Source organism: Palaemon carinicauda, chromosome 4 (genome assembly GCF_036898095.1).
Source record: "Palaemon carinicauda isolate YSFRI2023 chromosome 4, ASM3689809v2, whole genome shotgun sequence".
Classification (NCBI taxonomy): Eukaryota; Metazoa; Arthropoda; class Malacostraca; order Decapoda; family Palaemonidae; genus Palaemon; species Palaemon carinicauda.
The window spans coordinates 41,835,948-41,855,294 of NC_090728.1; the positions used below are offsets into that span (position 1 = coordinate 41,835,948).

General features: G+C 36.3%; 2 protein-coding genes and 1 pseudogene across 2 annotated transcripts; all 3 read right to left on the minus strand.

Moving 5' to 3' along the window:
- Positions 1-1,380: 1,380 nt before the first annotated feature.
- On the minus strand, positions 1,381-2,034 carry LOC137639386 (golgin subfamily A member 6-like protein 25). The gene has a single exon (XM_068371661.1). The coding sequence runs from the start codon at positions 2,032-2,034 to the stop codon at positions 1,381-1,383; it is 654 nt and encodes a 217-aa protein (XP_068227762.1).
- Positions 2,035-5,605: 3,571 nt separating this feature from the next.
- LOC137639388 (antho-RFamide neuropeptides type 2-like) lies at positions 5,606-6,178 on the minus strand. Its single transcript, XM_068371662.1, has one exon. It carries the CDS (start codon positions 6,176-6,178, stop codon positions 5,606-5,608), a length of 573 nt encoding a protein of 190 aa, XP_068227763.1.
- Positions 6,179-10,013: 3,835 nt separating this feature from the next.
- On the minus strand, positions 10,014-18,991 carry LOC137639389 (uncharacterized; annotated as a pseudogene).
- Positions 18,992-19,347: the final 356 nt, after the last annotated feature.

The window sequence follows — 19,347 nt, forward strand, 5'->3', positions numbered from 1 at the left end:
CCAAACGTTAACCGCCTCTTCTCTAGACAATGAAGGCGCAAATCATAAAGTGCCGGGAACAATTAGTCGCAATGAGCTCTCGTTATCCAATAGAAGCAAGGATTAATTCTTCCTGTGTCTAAAAACGACTTTTATGCAAATATTTATATTTTTTCCCTTTATCACAAACGATGATACATTTTGCAGAAACAGGCAAAGCCATTTGATGATCTTTTGACCTGGATCGTCAAGAAAATGCCTGCACGTGTATTCTTACTAAGAGTGATTTAATAAACCTGATATTCTTTTATTATTCATATTATTTATATTTCTCTTGCTCGAGGGTACACTCGAGCATGTTATACTATCTTATTTCTCTCCCTCTTGTTTATCTTTTTTAAGTTTTTATAGTGTACATATGAAAGATCTTTTTTAATGTCATTACTGTCCTTAAACTATTTTATTTTAATTGTGCAATACTTCTCTTGTAGTTTATTTATTTCATTATTTCCTTTCCTCACTGGGCTATTTTTTCCTGTTGGAGCACTAGGGTTTATAGCATCTTGCTATTCTCACTAGGGTTGTAGCTTGGCTGGTAATAATAATAATAATAATGATAATAATAATAATAATAATAATAATAATAATAATAATAATAATAATAATAATAATATGAAACTTGCTATCTTTTCAGTTAACTTCCTGCTCTTAAGATAGAAATCATACGCATCTTGCTTCACATTGCAGTCACACTTTTCTGTTATATCTGTTTTCCATTAATTATTCAAAAGGTTTCTCCCTTCCTGCATCATCGCAATCTTAAGCAAAGATTGCGATGACACTTCCTTTCTTCTTGGAATGTATATTCAGATTAGAAATTTTCTAACGCTTCCATCCCTTCCCAGAATCCCCTTTCATGACACATTTCTCCCTCTCTCTCATGCCATGATGCTCCTTCCCTCTCATGCCACAATTATCCATCTTTCTCTCATGCCACATTTATCTCTCTCTCTCTCTCTCTCTCTCTCTCTCTCATTTCCCCTACCCTATCATGCTACATTTCTCCTTCCCTCTCATGCCATATCTATCTCTCTCTCTCTCTCTCTCTCTCTCTCTCTCTCTCTCTCTCATGCCACATTTCCACTACCCTATTATGCTACATTTCTCCTTCCCTCTCATGCCACATTTATCCCTCTCTCTCTCATGCCACATTTCTCCTTCCCTCTCATGCCCCATTTTTCCTTCCCTTTCATGCCACATTTCCCCTTCCCTCTAATGCCATACTTCTCCCTCTCTCTCATGCCACGTTTCTCCCTCTCCCTCTCATATGGCACATTTCATTTCCCTCTCATGATTTATTTCCCCTTCCCTCTCATGCCACATTTCTCCTTAACTCTCATATCATATTTCCCCTTCCCTCTCATGCCACATTTCCCCTTCCCTCTCATGCCCTATTTCCCCTTCCCACTCATGCCACATTTCCCCTTCCCTCTCATCCCCTATTTCCCCTCTACTCTCATGCCACATTTCTCCTTCCCTCTCATGACACATTTCCTCTTCCCTCTCATGCCACATTTCTCCTTCCCTCTCATGCCACATTTCTCCTTCCCTCTCATCCCCTATTTCCCCTCTACTCTCATGCCACATTTCTCCTTCCCTCTCATGACACATTTCCTCTTCCCTCTCATGCCACATTTCCCCTTCCCTCTCATGCCATATTTCCTCTTCCCTCTCATCCCCTATTTCCCCTCTACTCTCATGCCACATTTCTCCTTCCCTCTCATGCCACATTTCTCCTTCCCTCTCATACCCCATTTCCCCTTCCCTCTCATGCCACATTTCCCCTTCCCTCTCATCCCCTATTTCCCCTCTACTCTCATGCCACATTTCTCCTTCCCTCTCATGCCACATTTCCTCTTCCCTCTCATGCCACATTTCCCCTTCCCTCTCATCCCCTATTTCCCCTCTACTCTCATGCCACATTTCTCCTTCCCTCTCATGACACATTTCCTCTTCCCTCTCATGCCACATTTCTCCTTCCCTCTCATGCCACATTTCTCCTTCCCTCTCATCCCCTATTTCCCCTCTACTCTCATGCCACATTTCTCCTTCCCTCTCATGACACATTTCCCCTTCCCTAACATGCCACATTTCTTCTTCCCTTTATGCCCTATTTCCCCTCCCCTCTCATGCCACATTTCTCCTTCCATATCATGCCACATTTCCTCTTCCCTCTCATGCCCTATTTCCCCTTCCCTCTTATGCCACATTTCTCCTTCCCTATCATGCCACATTTCCTCATCCCTCTTATGCCCTATTTCCCCTCCCCTCTCATGCCACATTTCTCCTTCCATATCATGCCACATTTCCTCTTCCCTCTCATGCCCTATTTCCCCTTCCCTCTTATGCCACATTTCTCCTTCCCTATCATGCCACATTTCCTCATCCCTCTTATGCCCTATTTCCCCTCCCCTCTCATGCCACATTTCTCCTTCCATATCATGCCACATTTCCTCTTCCCTCTCATGCCCTATTTCCCCTTCCCTCTTATGCCACATTTCTCCTTCCCTATCATGCCACATTTCCTCATCCCTCTTATGCCCTATTTCCCCTCCCCTCTCATGCCACATTTCTCCTTCCATATCATGCCACATTTCCTCTTCCCTCTCATGCCCTATTTCCCCTTCCCTCTTATGCCACATTTCTCCTTCCCTATCATGCCACATTTCCTCATCCCTCTTATGCCCTATTTCCCCTTCCCTCTTATGCCACATTTCTCCTTCCATATCATGCCACATTTCCTCTTCCCTCTCATGCCCTATTTCCCCTTCCCTCTTATGCCACATTTCTCCTTCCCTATCATGCCACATTTCCTCATCCCTCTTATGCCCTATTTCCCCTCCCCTCTCATGCCACATTTCTCCTTCCATATCATGCCACATTTCCTCTTCCCTCTCATGCCCTATTTCCCCTTCCCTCTTATGCCACATTTCTCCTTCCCTATCATGCCACATTTCCTCATCCCTCTTATGCCCTATTTCCCCTTCCCTCTCATGCCACATTTCTCCTTCCATATCATGCCACATTTCCTCTTCCCTCTCATGCCCTATTTCCCCTTCCCTCTTATGCCACATTTCTCCTTCCCTATCATGCCACATTTCCTCATCCCTCTTATGCCCTATTTCCCCTCCCCTCTCATGCCACATTTCTCCTTCCATATCATGCCACATTTCCTCTTCCCTCTCATGCCCTATTTCCCCTTCCCTCTTATGCCACATTTCTCCTTCCCTATCATGCCACATTTCCTCATCCCTCTTATGCCCTATTTCCCCTCCCCTCTCATGCCACATTTCTCCTTCCATATCATGCCACATTTCCTCTTCCCTCTCATGCCCTATTTCCCCTTCCCTCTTATGCCACATTTCTCCTTCCCTATCATGCCACATTTCCTCATCCCTCTTATGCCCTATTTCCCCTTCCCTCTTATGCCACATTTCTCCTTCCATATCATGCCACATTTCCTCTTCCCTCTCATGCCCTATTTCCCCTTCCCTCTTATGCCACATTTCTCCTTCCCTATCATGCCACATTTCCTCATCCCTCTTATGCCCTATTTCCCCTCCCCTCTCATGCCACATTTCTCCTTCCATATCATGCCACATTTCCTCTTCCCTCTCATGCCCTATTTCCCCTTCCCTCTTATGCCACATTTCTCCTTCCCTATCATGCCACATTTCCTCATCCCTCTTATGCCCTATTTCCCCTTCCCTCTCATGCCACATTTCTCCTTCCATATCATGCCACATTTCCTCTTCCCTCTCATGCCCTATTTCCCCTTCCCTCTTATGCCACATTTCTCCTTCCCTATCATGCCACATTTCCTCATCCCTCTTATGCCCTATTTCCCCTCCCCTCTCATGCCACATTTCTCCTTCCATATCATGCCACATTTCCTCTTCCCTCTCATGCCCTATTTCCCCTTCCCTCTTATGCCACATTTCTCCTTCCCTATCATGCCACATTTCCTCATCCCTCTTATGCCCTATTTCCCCTCCCCTCTCATGCCACATTTCTCCTTCCATATCATGCCACATTTCCTCTTCCCTCTCATGCCCTATTTCCCCTTCCCTCTTATGCCACATTTCTCCTTCCCTATCATGCCACATTTCCTCATCCCTCTTATGCCCTATTTCCCCTCCCCTCTCATGCCACATTTCTCCTTCCATATCATGCCACATTTCCTCTTCCCTCTCATGCCCTATTTCCCCTTCCCTCTTATGCCACATTTCTCCTTCCCTATCATGCCACATTTCCTCATCCCTCTTATGCCCTATTTCCCCTTCCCTCTTATGCCACATTTCTCCTTCCCTATCATGCCACATTTCCTCATCCCTCTTATGCCCTATTTCCCCTCCCCTCTCATGCCACATTTCTCCTTCCATATCATGCCACATTTCCTCTTCCCTCTCATGCCCTATTTCCCCTTCCCTCTTATGCCACATTTCTCCTTCCCTATCATGCCACATTTCCTCATCCCTCTTATGCCCTATTTCCCCTCCCCTCTCATGCCACATTTCTCCTTCCATATCATGCCACATTTCCTCTTCCCTCTCATGCCCTATTTCCCCTTCCCTCTTATGCCACATTTCTCCTTCCCTATCATGCCACATTTCCTCATCCCTCTTATGCCCTATTTCCCCTTCCCTCTTATGCCACATTTCTCCTTCCCTATCATGCCACATTTCCTCATCCCTCTTATGCCCTATTTCCCCTTCCCTCTCATGCCACATTTCTCCTTCCATATCATGCCACATTTCCTCTTCCCTCTCATGCCCTATTTCCCCTTCCCTCTTATGCCACATTTCTCCTTCCCTATCATGCCACATTTCCTCATCCCTCTTATGCCCTATTTCCCCTCCCCTCTTATGCCACATTTCTCCTTCCATATCATGCCACATTTCCTCTTCCCTCTCATGCCCTATTTCCCCTTCCCTCTTATGCCACATTTCTCCTTCCCTATCATGCCACATTTCCTCATCCCTCTTATGCCCTATTTCCCCTCCCCTCTCATGCCACATTTCTCCTTCCATATCATGCCACATTTCCTCTTCCCTCTCATGCCCTATTTCCCCTTCCCTCTTATGCCACATTTCTCCTTCCCTATCATGCCACATTTCCTCATCCCTCTTATGCCCTATTTCCCCTTCCCTCTTATGCCACATTTCTCCTTCCCTATCATGCCACATTTCCTCATCCCTCTTATGCCCTATTTCCCTTCCCCTCTCATGCCACATTTCCCCTTCCCTATCATGCCACATTTCCTATTCCCTCTCATGTCCTATTTCCCCTTCCCTCTTATGCCAAATTTCCCCTTCCCTAACGGGGCACATTTCCTCATCCCTCTTATGCCCTATTTCCCCTCCCCTCTCATGCCACATTTCCCCTTCCCTATCATGCCACATTTCCTCTTCCCTCTTATGCCCTATTTCCCCTTCCCTCTTATGCCACATTTCTCCTTCCCTATCATGCCACATTTCCTCTTCCCTCTCATGCCCTATTTCCCCTTCCCTCTTATGCCAAATTTCCCCTTCCCTAACATGCCACATTTCCTCTTCCCTCTTATGCCCTATTTCCCCTCCCCTCTCATGCCATATTTCTCCTTCCATATCATGCCAAATTTACCCTTCCCTATCATGCAACATTTCATCTTCCCTCTCATGCCGCATTCCTCCTTCCCGCTCACGCCAAATTTTCCCGGCGCTATCATGCCACATTTCCTCTTCCCTCTCATACCCTTATTCCCCTTCCCTCTCATGCCAAATTTCCCCTTCCCTCTCATGCCACATTTCTCCTTCCCTATAATGCCACATTTCTCCTTCCCTCTCATGACAAAGTTCCCCTTCCCTATCATGCCACATTTCCTCTTCCCTCTCATGCCACATTTCTCCTTCCCTCTCATGCCTGATTTCCCCTTCCTTATCATGCCACATTCTTCCTTCACTCTCATGCCACATTTCCCCTTCCCTATCATCCCACATTTCCTCTTCCCTATCATGCCACATTTCACCTTCCCTCTCATACCACATTTCCCCTTCCTTCTCATGCCATATTTACCCCTCCCTCTTATGTCACATTTCTCCTTCCCTCTCATGCCACATTTCCTCTTCCCTATCATGCCACATTTCTCCTTCCCTCTCATATCACATTTCCCCTTCCCTTACATGCCACATTTCCCCCTCCCTCTCATGCCACATTTCCCCCTCCCTCTCATGCCACATTTCCCCCTCCCTCTCATGCCACATTTCCCCCTCCCTCTCATGCCACATTTCTTCTACCCTCTCATGCCACATTTCCTCTTCCTTCTCATACCAAATTTCCCCTTCCCTATCATGCCACATTTCTCCTTCCCTCTCATACCCCATTTCCCCCTCCCTCTCATGCCACATTTCTCCTTCCCTCTCATGCCACATTTCTCCTTACCTCTCATGCCACATTTCTCCTTCCCTCTCATGCCACATTTCTCCTTCCCTCTCATGCCACATTTCTCCTTACCTCTCATGCCACATTTCCCCATCCCTCTCATGCCACATTTCTCCTTCCCTCTCATGCCACATTTCTCCTTACCTCTCATGCCACATTTCCCCATCCCTCTCATGCCACATTTCTCCTTCCCTCTCATGCCACATTTCTCCTTACCTCTCATGCCACATTTCCCCATCCCTCTCATGCCACATTTCTCCTTCCCTCTCATGCCACATTTCTCCTTACCTCTCATGCCACATTTCCCCTTCCCTATCACACCCCATTCATCATTCCCTCTCCCTCAACATTTCTTCTCATTTGTTGGGAACTTTCGCCCTAACATTTCTCCATTTAGCCGAATGAATGTTCAACTTCAAGTCCATATCACATTCACAGGTATACGCTATCCAATATAACCACAGGAAATGTTAACACCGTGTAGTAAGAGAAATGTCTAGGAATTTCTTCGTCCTCATTTTGCATTATTCTTTTCCTCCTATGATAGCCATTAATCAGAAAGCAACGGAAATTAAGCCAATAGAATTGCAATATGGAATACAAGGCTCTGAAAACATATTTTTTACCTCGCGCATAAAAATAATCTTCATTTAGGACGATTTTTTTTCTTATGTTTCAATTTAATTCGTTTCTCGTCGAGATTCAAGATTAAACTTCGAAATCACTGGGCATTGAAACAAACCTCCACCATTAATACCTCGGATATCCTTTTTAGTGCTACGAGAGAAAATTCATTTTCGGACGCCTGCTTCAACATGAATTTCATTTGTGTGGATTCTAGTGTCGACGATGGTTCTCTGTCGGTCAGAGACTAAAATATTTGTGCAACTACGTTTTTCAAGCGTTGCAACCGAAACTGATATCATTTTCCATTTTCTATGAAATTAATACAGTTGAGAATTTAAGTGCAATTAGGCCTAAGCATATCTCGATCATTTCTTATCAATTTAACTTTCTGGCTGATATATATATATATATATATATATATATATATATATATATATATATATATATATATATATATATATTTGCTTATTTATTTATGTTTTATGTATGCGTGTGTGAATATACAGATTTATATACATATATATATATATATATATATATATATATATATTCATATATATACATATAGCCTATACTATACATATACACACATTTAAACACTGATAAATAGTTATAAATATTTATAAATATATATATATATATATATATATATATATATATATATATATATATATATATATACAGAGAGAGAGAGAGAGAGAGAGAGAGAGAGAGAGAGAGAGAGAGAGAGAGAGAGAGAGAGAGAGAACCCTGCTGATTACCGCATACTCTACATTCTATAGCTCCTATTCTATCTAAAGTTTTTGAACGAGTTTTGGTAAAACGTGTAAATAGGTATGCTGAACATTATCATCTATTCCCTGGTTTGAAGTTTGGCTTTCGCAAAACCTTGGAGCATGTGATTTTGGAGAAAATACATCGAAGTACAAGTATGTAGGAGTACTTTGAAAATAAAAATCATAATGTTAATTTTTGTGAACAACATTATGCAAAACTTACAGAACCAATTTCAACAAAATTTGGTAGACATATGGTGTATGACCCCAAGGACAAATCCATTAGATTTTGATGAAAATACATCTAAGTAAAATTACGCAGCAGTACTTTAAAAAAAAAAATAGCAATGTTAATTTTTGTGAACATTTTGCAAAAACACACCTGGATAAACTATTGAACCAATTTCAATGAAACCCAGAGAACATGTGGGCTATGGCATAAGGACAAATGCTTTAGATTTTGAAGAAAATACATCGAAGTATAATTACACAGCTGTACTTTGAAAAATAAAAATAGCAATGTTAATTTTTGTGAGCATTATGCAAAAACACACTTAGTAAAACTACTGAACTAATTTCAATGAAACCCAGAGGATATGTGGGCTATGATATAAGGACAAATGCTTTAGATTTTGAAGAAAATACATCTTAGTACAAGTAAGCAGTGGAATTAAGAGCAAAATCAGATTATTTGGCTTCTGTTCGTGAACGTGTATACAGTACTTTGAAAATAATAGCAATGTTAATTCTTTATTTGTGAACATTACGCAAAAACTACTGAACCAACTTCAACGAAATTTGGTGGACATGTGGGGTTAAACTCATGGACAAATGCTTTAGATTTTCAAGAAGATACATCGAAGTACAAGTATACAGCAACCCTTTGAAAATAATTTCAATGTTTTTTTTTTTTTTTTTTTTTTTTTGTGAAGAACATTACGCAAAGACTACTGAACCAATTTCAATGAAACCCAGAGGACATGTGGTCTGTGGCCTATGGACTAATGCCTTAGATTTTGAAGAAAATACATCTTAGTACAAGTACACAGTGGAATTAAGAGCAAAATCAGATTGCTTGGCTTTTGTTCGTGAACAACATTACGCAAAAACTACTAGGGTAAATCAATTTCAACAAAACATTGGTAGACATATGGGCTATGACCTAACGACAAATCCATTAGATTTTTAATAAAATACATCGAATTACAAGTACGCAGTGGAGTTAAGAGCAAAATAAGACTGCTTGGCATGGTGAAGGCAAGCTCTCTACTGAGTACCCCTCTATTTTTGTAATGCACTACGGTAATAATTATAAAAAAAAAATGCTCCCCAACTCCAAACCCATATTGTTATCTTATTAATAACGTTTTAAGATTTTCATGACTAAAATTCCCAATATAGATGTTTTTTAATGAAATGTTTCGTTGGTAGCAAATGAAAAACGTTTTGCCACAACCCACACAAAGAGATACATAAAAATTTCCTAGACAAGAAAAAAGAAAACTTACATAAATTTGCTACATAATTCTACACACTAAAAAAAAATTAAACAATAATCACAATCCTGAAAAATATATCAGTGCAGAAAAATAAAATGCATGGAAAAGGATGATGGAAAAAATAATGTTAGAAGTCTCGACAAAATAATGGCAAAAAAAACAATTGTAAAGTACGAAATTAATCATTATAAAAAATGCTCACTAACTCCTACCCCATATCGTTATTCTATTATTAATGCTTCAAAATTATTAAGCAAAACATCCCAAATATGTTTTCTTGAATTGTGCAATATTTCGTAGATAGAAAAGGAATAAAAAGTTTCCTACAAAAAGTATAAATGCAAAGATTTCTTTCTACAATTCTACACATTAATCTACAATATAATGTCAGTGAGAATTATAAAAAAAAAATGATAATGGTGATTAGTGCAAAAGGATGAAAATACATTGAAAAGGACAATGGGAAAACATTGTGTTACAGGTCTCGCCTATGTAATGGGAAAAACTAGTGTCATAGTACTCACTCAAAATAAGAAGTTCTTGTAGTTTGGCAGGATTCCTCAATGAGAAGTGGGGGGGGGGAGGAGGAATGATGAAACACTATGACGACGAAGACTTAGCAATGCCACAGTACTGCATTGATTTATCGTAGTTAAAGGCAGTCACTATCAGGATAATGAGTTTTCCTCCCTGTCTTCATTAATGACCTCTTGGACATAGTAATGCACTCTTTCCGATAATCTTCATGCCGAACTTTGGGCCTCTCATGCCCTTGACGGCTGTCACAGTCTCGGATAACTTCTCCATAAAGGGCTTCATTATCACGGAAGTTATCCCGGGAATCGGGAGAAACGCAGCCTAGTGGAAAGTAAAGCTCTTACTACAGTACGCGAATTTTAGGTTTAAGTCTAATTCTTCCTGCTATCCTCTCCCTTGGTCTTTTTATCGCTTGTCAATTGCTCTATTCATACACTAGTCCAGTAACACTTGAAAATATCATCACTTGCCTCCTTGTCGAACACACTAAAGCATTGTTTTTGTAGCGGCAAGGGAGGCCAATTCTCTTGGGTGGAACATTTTTCCCAAAGCTTTCATACGACTGCCCGAATTCAGATTTCAGCTTCGCAATATAGACAGCACAATTTTCTCGCCTATCATCACCAATGAATGTACTAGTGTTTTGCAATATCCTAAATTAACAGTAAGGCAAGGCCTACAATAACTTAACTTCAAAATTAGATCACGTGACGTCAGACAAAAAGTAGTTCCCCATAAAAACCACCAACGGCCATGGTGGTTTCCTTCTTTTTCCCTGCATTTGCAGATGTTACAGCGATCTTACTAACCTCAATGTTAAGTCCTTCAATTGAGTTATTCAAGAGAGCAAGGTTAATGACCAATGATGAGAATAACACCGAATAAATGCGAATAATTAAGCAGAATCTTAGCACAGCACTAAATAATAAAACTTTCCACGGAAGCGTGCCCTAGACGCTACTGCTGATTGGTTCGGAAGCGATGTAAACAAATGCGCTGATTGGTTAGTTTTCGGTATCTCGCATAGGATTTCTCAACAATTTAGTAAAGCCTTTACATCGGCTCGCAAGAGGCTCTACTTATTACTCGATCGATGAAGGACAATTACTCGTTGCATTAAAATAGATTTTGAACCATATTTGGAGCTCCATATGATATATTCTTCATTATTACTGGATTGTTGAATGTTTGAAGAGGGGTTTTATGAAATAACCTGTATTCTGACAATAACGGTGCATGTAATGTTGAGTGATATACGAACACATTATATAAATACAGTATATATATGTGTATATATATATATATATATATATATATATATATATATATATATATATATATGTGTGTGTGTGTGTGTGTGTGTGTGTGTGTGTGTGTGAACGTTTTAGGTGTCTGCATATCACTTTCTACTCGAAATGGTTTGACCTTGCAGGTTGACAATAGGTTTTCACAATTAACTTTATACGAGGAATTGTTTGTAACGCAATAGAGAACGTTTTGGTTAAGATCATACTTCAAGATCATAATTATAGGAGATGAAAATTCTAATGAGAATTTAACCCTTGTTTTAACTTCAAGCTATAAAGGATTGAGCTCTTTCATTATCCATAGAATCCACTAGGCCTAATTCAACTGGAGTGCTGCGTAAGGTTGATCGTAATGGGTAAACGTAGAGATGAAATGTAACGTAAGTTTTAGCACTGGCCATAACTTTTGAGATAACAAATATAACCGTCATAATTGACGTTGGATAATCATCTGATAAATCTGTAGAAGGCCCAGGTCTTCCATTTAGAGGCCAAGGGTCAATTATAACTTTTATCTTGACCACAACTTTTGAAGTGTATGTGATAAAGTCTATAAATCTTACACATATTATTCTATATTGATGCCACTTTCCTATGACTACATGCAATATCTATTCTCATTCATCAAAAATTAACTTTCAAGTACAATAGCTCAATTTTATGTTTTGTGAATTTTTATTATCATAATAAGAAAACGCTTTTGTGTTTATAGTATTCATTATCCATGATTACAGTATTTCGAAATAATCGTCAAAGAGGTTTTGAGGTAAATAACTTTTTCTCATTTTGAATTTGAATTCCGTATGAAAATATTAATTCATTTGATCTTATAAACATGAAGATGTAAATGATAATGGACAAATATCCCTGCCCTAGAAATATGCAGCGAAGTAGAGCCCTCAAGTAGGCTTGAAAAAAAAAAACACATTTCTTTAGAGGTATGAAAAGAAAAAAAAATCTTATGACAAATTGTTAGCTAATCTTACTAAAATGACTTTTTCTTTTTTCCAATTCGAATTCCGTATGAAAATATTAATTCATTTGATCTTATATACTTAAAGATGTAAATGATAATGGACACATATCCCTGCCCTAGAAATATGCAGCGAAGTAGACCACTCCAGTAGTCTTGAAAAACACATTTCTTTAGAGGCACGAAAAAAATCATGTGACAAACTTGTTAGCTAATCTTACTAATTAATTATGTCGAGCAAAAGAAAACTGGTGTCCTATGTTGAGTTCCACATTCATGCTAATCTAAAAGAGAGTAAACCAATGTTTTATCATTTCTCACCAAAATTTTCCGCCAGTATTTTGAGACGCCCGGAATATTAATCACATTCCTGGCTCTAAAACTTGGATGTGAGCTGATTTACATTAAGAAGACTTTTTCTCATATGAAACGCCTCCTCTGGTTTTTTTTTATGATTCTGGCATAAGTTCAAATAACTTTTTGAATAAGTATTCTTATCAAAGGCAATATTTTATTCTTGATATGAACTTGTTTAAGTTAAGATGTATAACTTTCGAAAACTTTTTTTCTCTCATTAATGTTTGTTGTGTTCTTGTTAAGAGTTGGTGGAGTTCTTTAAAAAGAGAGAGAGAGAGAGAGAGAGAGAGAGAGAGAGAGAGAGAGAGAGAGAGAGAGAGAGAGAGAGAGAAGGTATTATATAAATATGGCTTTATATACTGTATATATATATATATATATACATATATATATATATATATATATATATATATATATATATATATATATATGGTCGTGTGTGTGTAAGTGTATGTAAAAGTATATACAGATATACATACATATGTTTAAATGTCTTATATATTTATACAGTATATGTATATATATATATATATATATATATATATATATATATATATACATATATATATGTATATACTGTATATACTATATAAAATTATATTTGTATTTAGTAGATTGGCAAGGACACCAGCTACCCGTTGAGATACTACCACTAGAGTGTTATGGGATTCTTTGACTGGCCAGAGAGTACTACATTGGATCCTTCTCTCTGGTTACGGTTCATTTTCCCTTTCCCTACACATACACAGAATAGTCTGGCATATTCTTTACATATTCTACTCTGTCCTCATACATCTGACAACACTTAGATTACCAAACAATTCTTCTTCACCCAATGGGTTACTACACTGTCATTGTTCAGTGGCCACTTATCTCTAGGTATGGGTTGAAGACTCTTTAGCTATTGTAAACAGCTCTTCTAAGAGGATACTCCAAAATCAAAGCATTGTTCTCTAGTCTTGGGTAGTGCCATAGCCTTTGTACCATGGTCTTCCACAGTCTTGGGGTAGAGATCTCTTGCTTGAGGGTACACTCCGGCACACTCTTCTATCTTGTTTCTCTTCCTCTTTTTATTTTCAAGTTTTTATCCTCTTGTTATTTAGAAGTTTTTATAGTTTAAATATGAAAGATTTGTTTTCCGTTATTATTGTTCTTAAACTTCTCTTGTAGTTTATTTCTTTATTGACTTTCCTCACTGGGCTATTTTCCCTGTTGGAGCCCTTAGGCGTATAGTATCCTACTTTTCCAGCTAGGGTTGTACCTTAGCAAGTAATGATATATATATATATATATATATATATATATATATATATATATATACATATATATATATACATCATATTTATATATATACATATATATATACATATATATATATATATATATATATATATATATATATATATATATATATATATATATATATATACAGTACATGCATTGGTTATACTTTCCAATAAATCCAGAGACCATGATTAATGAACAAGTGTATCTCAGAATTAAGAATGCAAATGATGAGATAAATACATTTGTTCATTATAATGAATTAGAGTACAGAGAATCATTTTATAGAAATATTCACTTCAACCTAACACAGATTTTTAAATTTTTTTGAAACTAAAGAACATAAAAAGCTTCAATCAGTGTTCCAGTTATGACTTCAAGCATCTACACTGGTTTTTTTTATTCAAGTGTGTGTGTGTATGTGTGTGTGTTTTCTCTTTCCTACAACCTCCCTTCATTGGAGACTACTAATAATGAATAAATAATTCTTGTTGGAAATGAAATATAGTAAGAAAAATCTGGCACATCCTCCAATGCGTTCAGTGTTGAATTAAATCGTCATTGTATTCCAAAAATGATATAATATTTGTATCCTTAAAATTCTTTTTCCATTCCCTTTCTTCATTCAGACTAATCCCTAACGGATGGTATCTTCTACGGCAGTAATTATCGCGCTTTGTTTGACAAAACAAGAAATTATCTGTCCGTGATCATATCATCTTACTTCTGCTTACGGGAGCCATTCTTCTTACCTTCCTTGAAGTGTCCCAGATGGCAGGCGTATCGGCAGGTGGTGGTTCCATCCAAAATTCATTTCTTCTTCTTCTTCTTCTTCTTCTTCTTCTTCTTCTTCTTACCAGGCCGGTCTTTAATTGGGATGTGTGACTCAGCGTTGACCGGTAAAAATTCCTGCCCCAATTACCGGTGGTAGAAGTTTTTCGTGGTCTACTAGATTCGTACAACTAAAGCATCTACGTCGTTTCATATATATATATATATATATATATATATATATATATATATATATATATATATATATATACATATATATATATATATATATATATATATACATATATATATATATATATATATATGCGTAAAAATCATATATGTATATATAAATATATATATATATATATATATATATATATATATATATATATATATATATATATACTGTATATACAGTTTACATGTGTATATGTATCTATCTATACATGTATGCGTTTGTGTAAGTATATTATCATCATCATCATCATCAGCTGTAACTAGACCTTTGCAGGACAAACGCCTTAGACATGTCCTTCCACTTGCTTCTGTTTATGGTCTTTCTATACCTGTTTATATCCGCAAAATTCGTTATCTCGTCAATCCATCGTCTTCTCTTCCTTCCCCTGCTTCTTTTGCAATCTCTAGGGACCCATTCTGTTATTCATAATGTCCATCTAATATCTGCCATTCTCATTATATGTCCTACCCACGTCCATTTCTTTTTTTTTTACATATTGTCAGAATATCCTCTAATCTATATATATTTATATATATATAAATATATATATATATATATATATATATATATATATATATATATATAGATGTATATAGATGTATATGTATATATATATATATATATATATATAGATTTATATAGATGTATATGTGTACATATATATATATATATATATATATAGAGAGAGAGAGAGAGAGAGAGAGAGAGAGAGAGAGAGAGAGAGAGAGAGAGAGAGAGAGAGAGAGAGATGTATATAGATGTATATGTATATATATACATATATATATAGATTTATATAGATGTATATGTGTATATATATATGTATATATATATATATATATATATATATATATATATATGTGTGTATATATATATATATATATATATATATATATATATATATATATATATATATATACTATACACTAGATAGGACGCAGTGAATTATGCTGATGGTAATTTGCATAATATTTTTCAATCAGTTTTAAACTGAATACTTTTTTCTCATGTTCCCTTTCCTCTTCATCATTTCTTGATTATTGCATACTTCCTGTAGACATTTATCTAAGATTCACCAAGTTCCTTCGATATCATTGAATTATCTATGAGCTAATTGTCAGCTAATTGTCATCCTTTGCTGAAGAAACCATTTCGATGCATAATCCAACTATCATATGACTACAAAAAAAAAAATCATATTAATAGTCTTGCATTGTTTGTGCCATTGTAAAAAGAATTCAATATATTTACATGTATGAATCGTAAAACCTTCCTAATGGTTCTAAATCTTTTTTCAACGCAGATGCATTTCCTAGAGGGGTTTTACACATGATTCAAAACCTGGCAGCAAATTTAGCATTGCTTGACAGGAAAAGAATATTTTACGGCATTCAGATTTGTCTAATTGAACTCCAACAAAACTCAAAGTATGCTTGAAAATAGGTCTAGGACAGTGGCTCCTCAACATCCAGATCTCTTCATTGATAATGTTTCTTTAACAATATATACAACTACTTGAAATTCTCGGTGGGATTCTTGATTGCAAATTTACTTTTGGGAAACACATTGCAGAAGTTTTATCCAGCTGTGACCAGATTGTGTAATGATCATCGTGATCAGGCAGTTGATTCGTTTTTTTTTTTTTTTTTTTTTTTTTTTTTTTTTTATGTTGAACAGGCTGACATACGTCTCTTTTTGTAGTATATATATGACAAATCTATTTTATCGTTGTTGCTGATCTTAAGATATTTTATATTCTTTGCTCATTATTTCTCATATGGTTTTTCTATTTCCTTATTTACTTTCCTCACTGGACTATTTTCCCTGTTGAAGCCCTTGGGCATCTGCTTTTAGAACGAGGGTTGTAGCTTAGCTAATAATAATAATAATAATAATAATAATAATAATAATGAAACGCAAAATATTTTCTTTAGCGTTTCCTCTTTACATAGAAAGAAGTTCTTATTCCAATTAGTATATACTCTCACCCGCGTGTAAAAAAAGGTAAGGCATAGAAATATAAGACGTAGGCTAATCCTCTCCCCTCCAGCGCTCTCTCTCTCTCTCTCTCTCTCTCTCTCTCTCTCTCTCTCTCTCTCTCTCTCTCTCTCTCTCTCTCTCTCCTTTTTATTACCGCCTAAAGGAATAAAACGTGACGGACTAGGTATAGTTTTATTTCTACTCCCCCTTGCAGTTACGTTGTGTGTGGGCTCCTGTGTTATTCAAACCTCGTGAATTTCTCCATGCTGAAAGAAAATGACTATTCTCTTTATATCTTTGTTTTGTAGATGAATGAAAGATGAAAGACAAACTTGAATAAAGGAAAACGAAAAGACATAAACTTGGATAAAGGATAATGAAAGACATAAACTTGGATATTGGAGAATGAAAGACAAACTTAAATAAAGGACAATGAAAGACAAACTTGAATAAAGGACAATGAAAGACATTAACTCAAAAATAAAGGATAATATAAGACATAAACTTGAATAAAGGATAGTGATAGACATACACTTGGATAAAAGATGATGAAATACATAAACTTGGATAAAGGATAATGAAAGACATAATAAACTTGGAAAAGGATAATGAAAGACATAAACTTTGATAAACGATGATGAAAGACATAAATTTGGATAAAGGATACTGAAAGACATAAACTTGAATAAACGATACTGAGAGACAAATTGAATAAAGGATAACGAAAGACAAAGTCAAATAAAGGAAAATAAAAGACATACACTTAAATAAAGGATAATGAAAGACATAAACTTGGATAAAGGATAATGAAAGACATAGACTTGAATAAATGAAAATGATAGTCACAAACTCATATTAAGGATAATAAAAGGCAAAAACTCGAATAAAGGATAATGAAAGACGTAACCCAGAATAAAGGATAATGAAGGACGTGAACTTTGATAAAGGATAATCAAAGACATAAACTCGAATAAAGGATAATGAAAGACATAAACCCGAATAAAGGATAATGAATGACATAATCTTGAATAAAGGATAATGAAAGTCATAAACCGAATAAAGGACAATGAAAGACATAAACTGGAATAAAGGACAATGAAAGACAAAACCCGGAATAAAGGATAATGAAATGCATAAGCTTGAATAAAGGATAATGAAAGACATAAACTCGAATAAAGGACAATGAAAGAAATAAATTCGAATAAAGGATAATGAAAGACATAAACTCGAATAAAGGACACTGAAAGAAATAAACTCGAATAAAGGACAAGGAAAGACATAAACTCGAATAAAGTCTAATGAAAGACATAAACTCGAATAAAGGACAATGAAAGACATAAACTCTAATAAAGAAAGGCATAACCCCAAATAAAGGACGATGAAAGACATAAATTAGAATAAAGGACAATGAAAGAAATAAACTCGAATAAAGTCTAAAGAAAGATATAAACTCGAATAAAGGACAATGAAAGAAATAAATTCGAATAAAGGACAATGAAAGAAATAAATTCGAATAAAGTCTAATGAAAGACATAAACTCGAATAGAGGACAATGAAAGACATAAACTTGAATAAAGGAAAATGAAAGAAATAAACTCGAATAAAGTCTAATAAAAGACATATACCCAAATAAAGGACAATGAAAGACATAAACTCAAATAAAGAAAGGCATAAACCCAAATAAAGGACGATGAAAGACATAGATTAGAATAAAGGACAATGAAAGAAATAAACTCGAATAAAGGATAATGAAAGACATAAACTCGAATAAAGGACAATGAAATAAATAAATTCGAATAAAGGATAATGAAAGACATAAACTCGAATAAAGTACAATGAAAGAAATAAACTCAAATAAAGAATAATGAAAGACATAAACCCGAATAAAAGACAATGAAAGACATAAACTCTAATAAAGAAAGGCAAAAACCCAAATAAGGGACGATGAAAGACATAAATTAGAATAAAGGACAATGAAAGAAATAAACTCGAATAAAGGATAATGAAAGACATAAACTCGAATATAGGAGAATGAAAGAAATAAACTCGAATAAAGAACAATGAAAGAAATAATCTCGAATAAAGGACAATGAAAGACATAAACTCGAATAAAGGACAATGAAAGACATAAACTCGAATAAAGGAGAAAGCATCCAACTCCACGAAGACAAAAGATGCATTTTTATCGTCTCTGTCATTTGATGAAGAAGACTCTATTGGTAGTTGGAAATCTTCCGATGACGAACGACAACGAGACTGTGACAAGAGAGTACTCAGTCTCGTTATGATGATCATCCTCCTTTTATCCTTGGCTGATACGATCACAATTTGGTTGGCGATTTATGGATCAGTTGGGAGATGGTTAAAGATGATGAGGTGTGGTGTCAACTTTGGAGGTTCGGCTTAAGTCTCCAAAATATAGCACAAATCTATTAACAATGTATATATATATATATATATATATATATATATATATATATATATATACACGTATATATACATGTATACACAGACATATATACAGTATATATATATA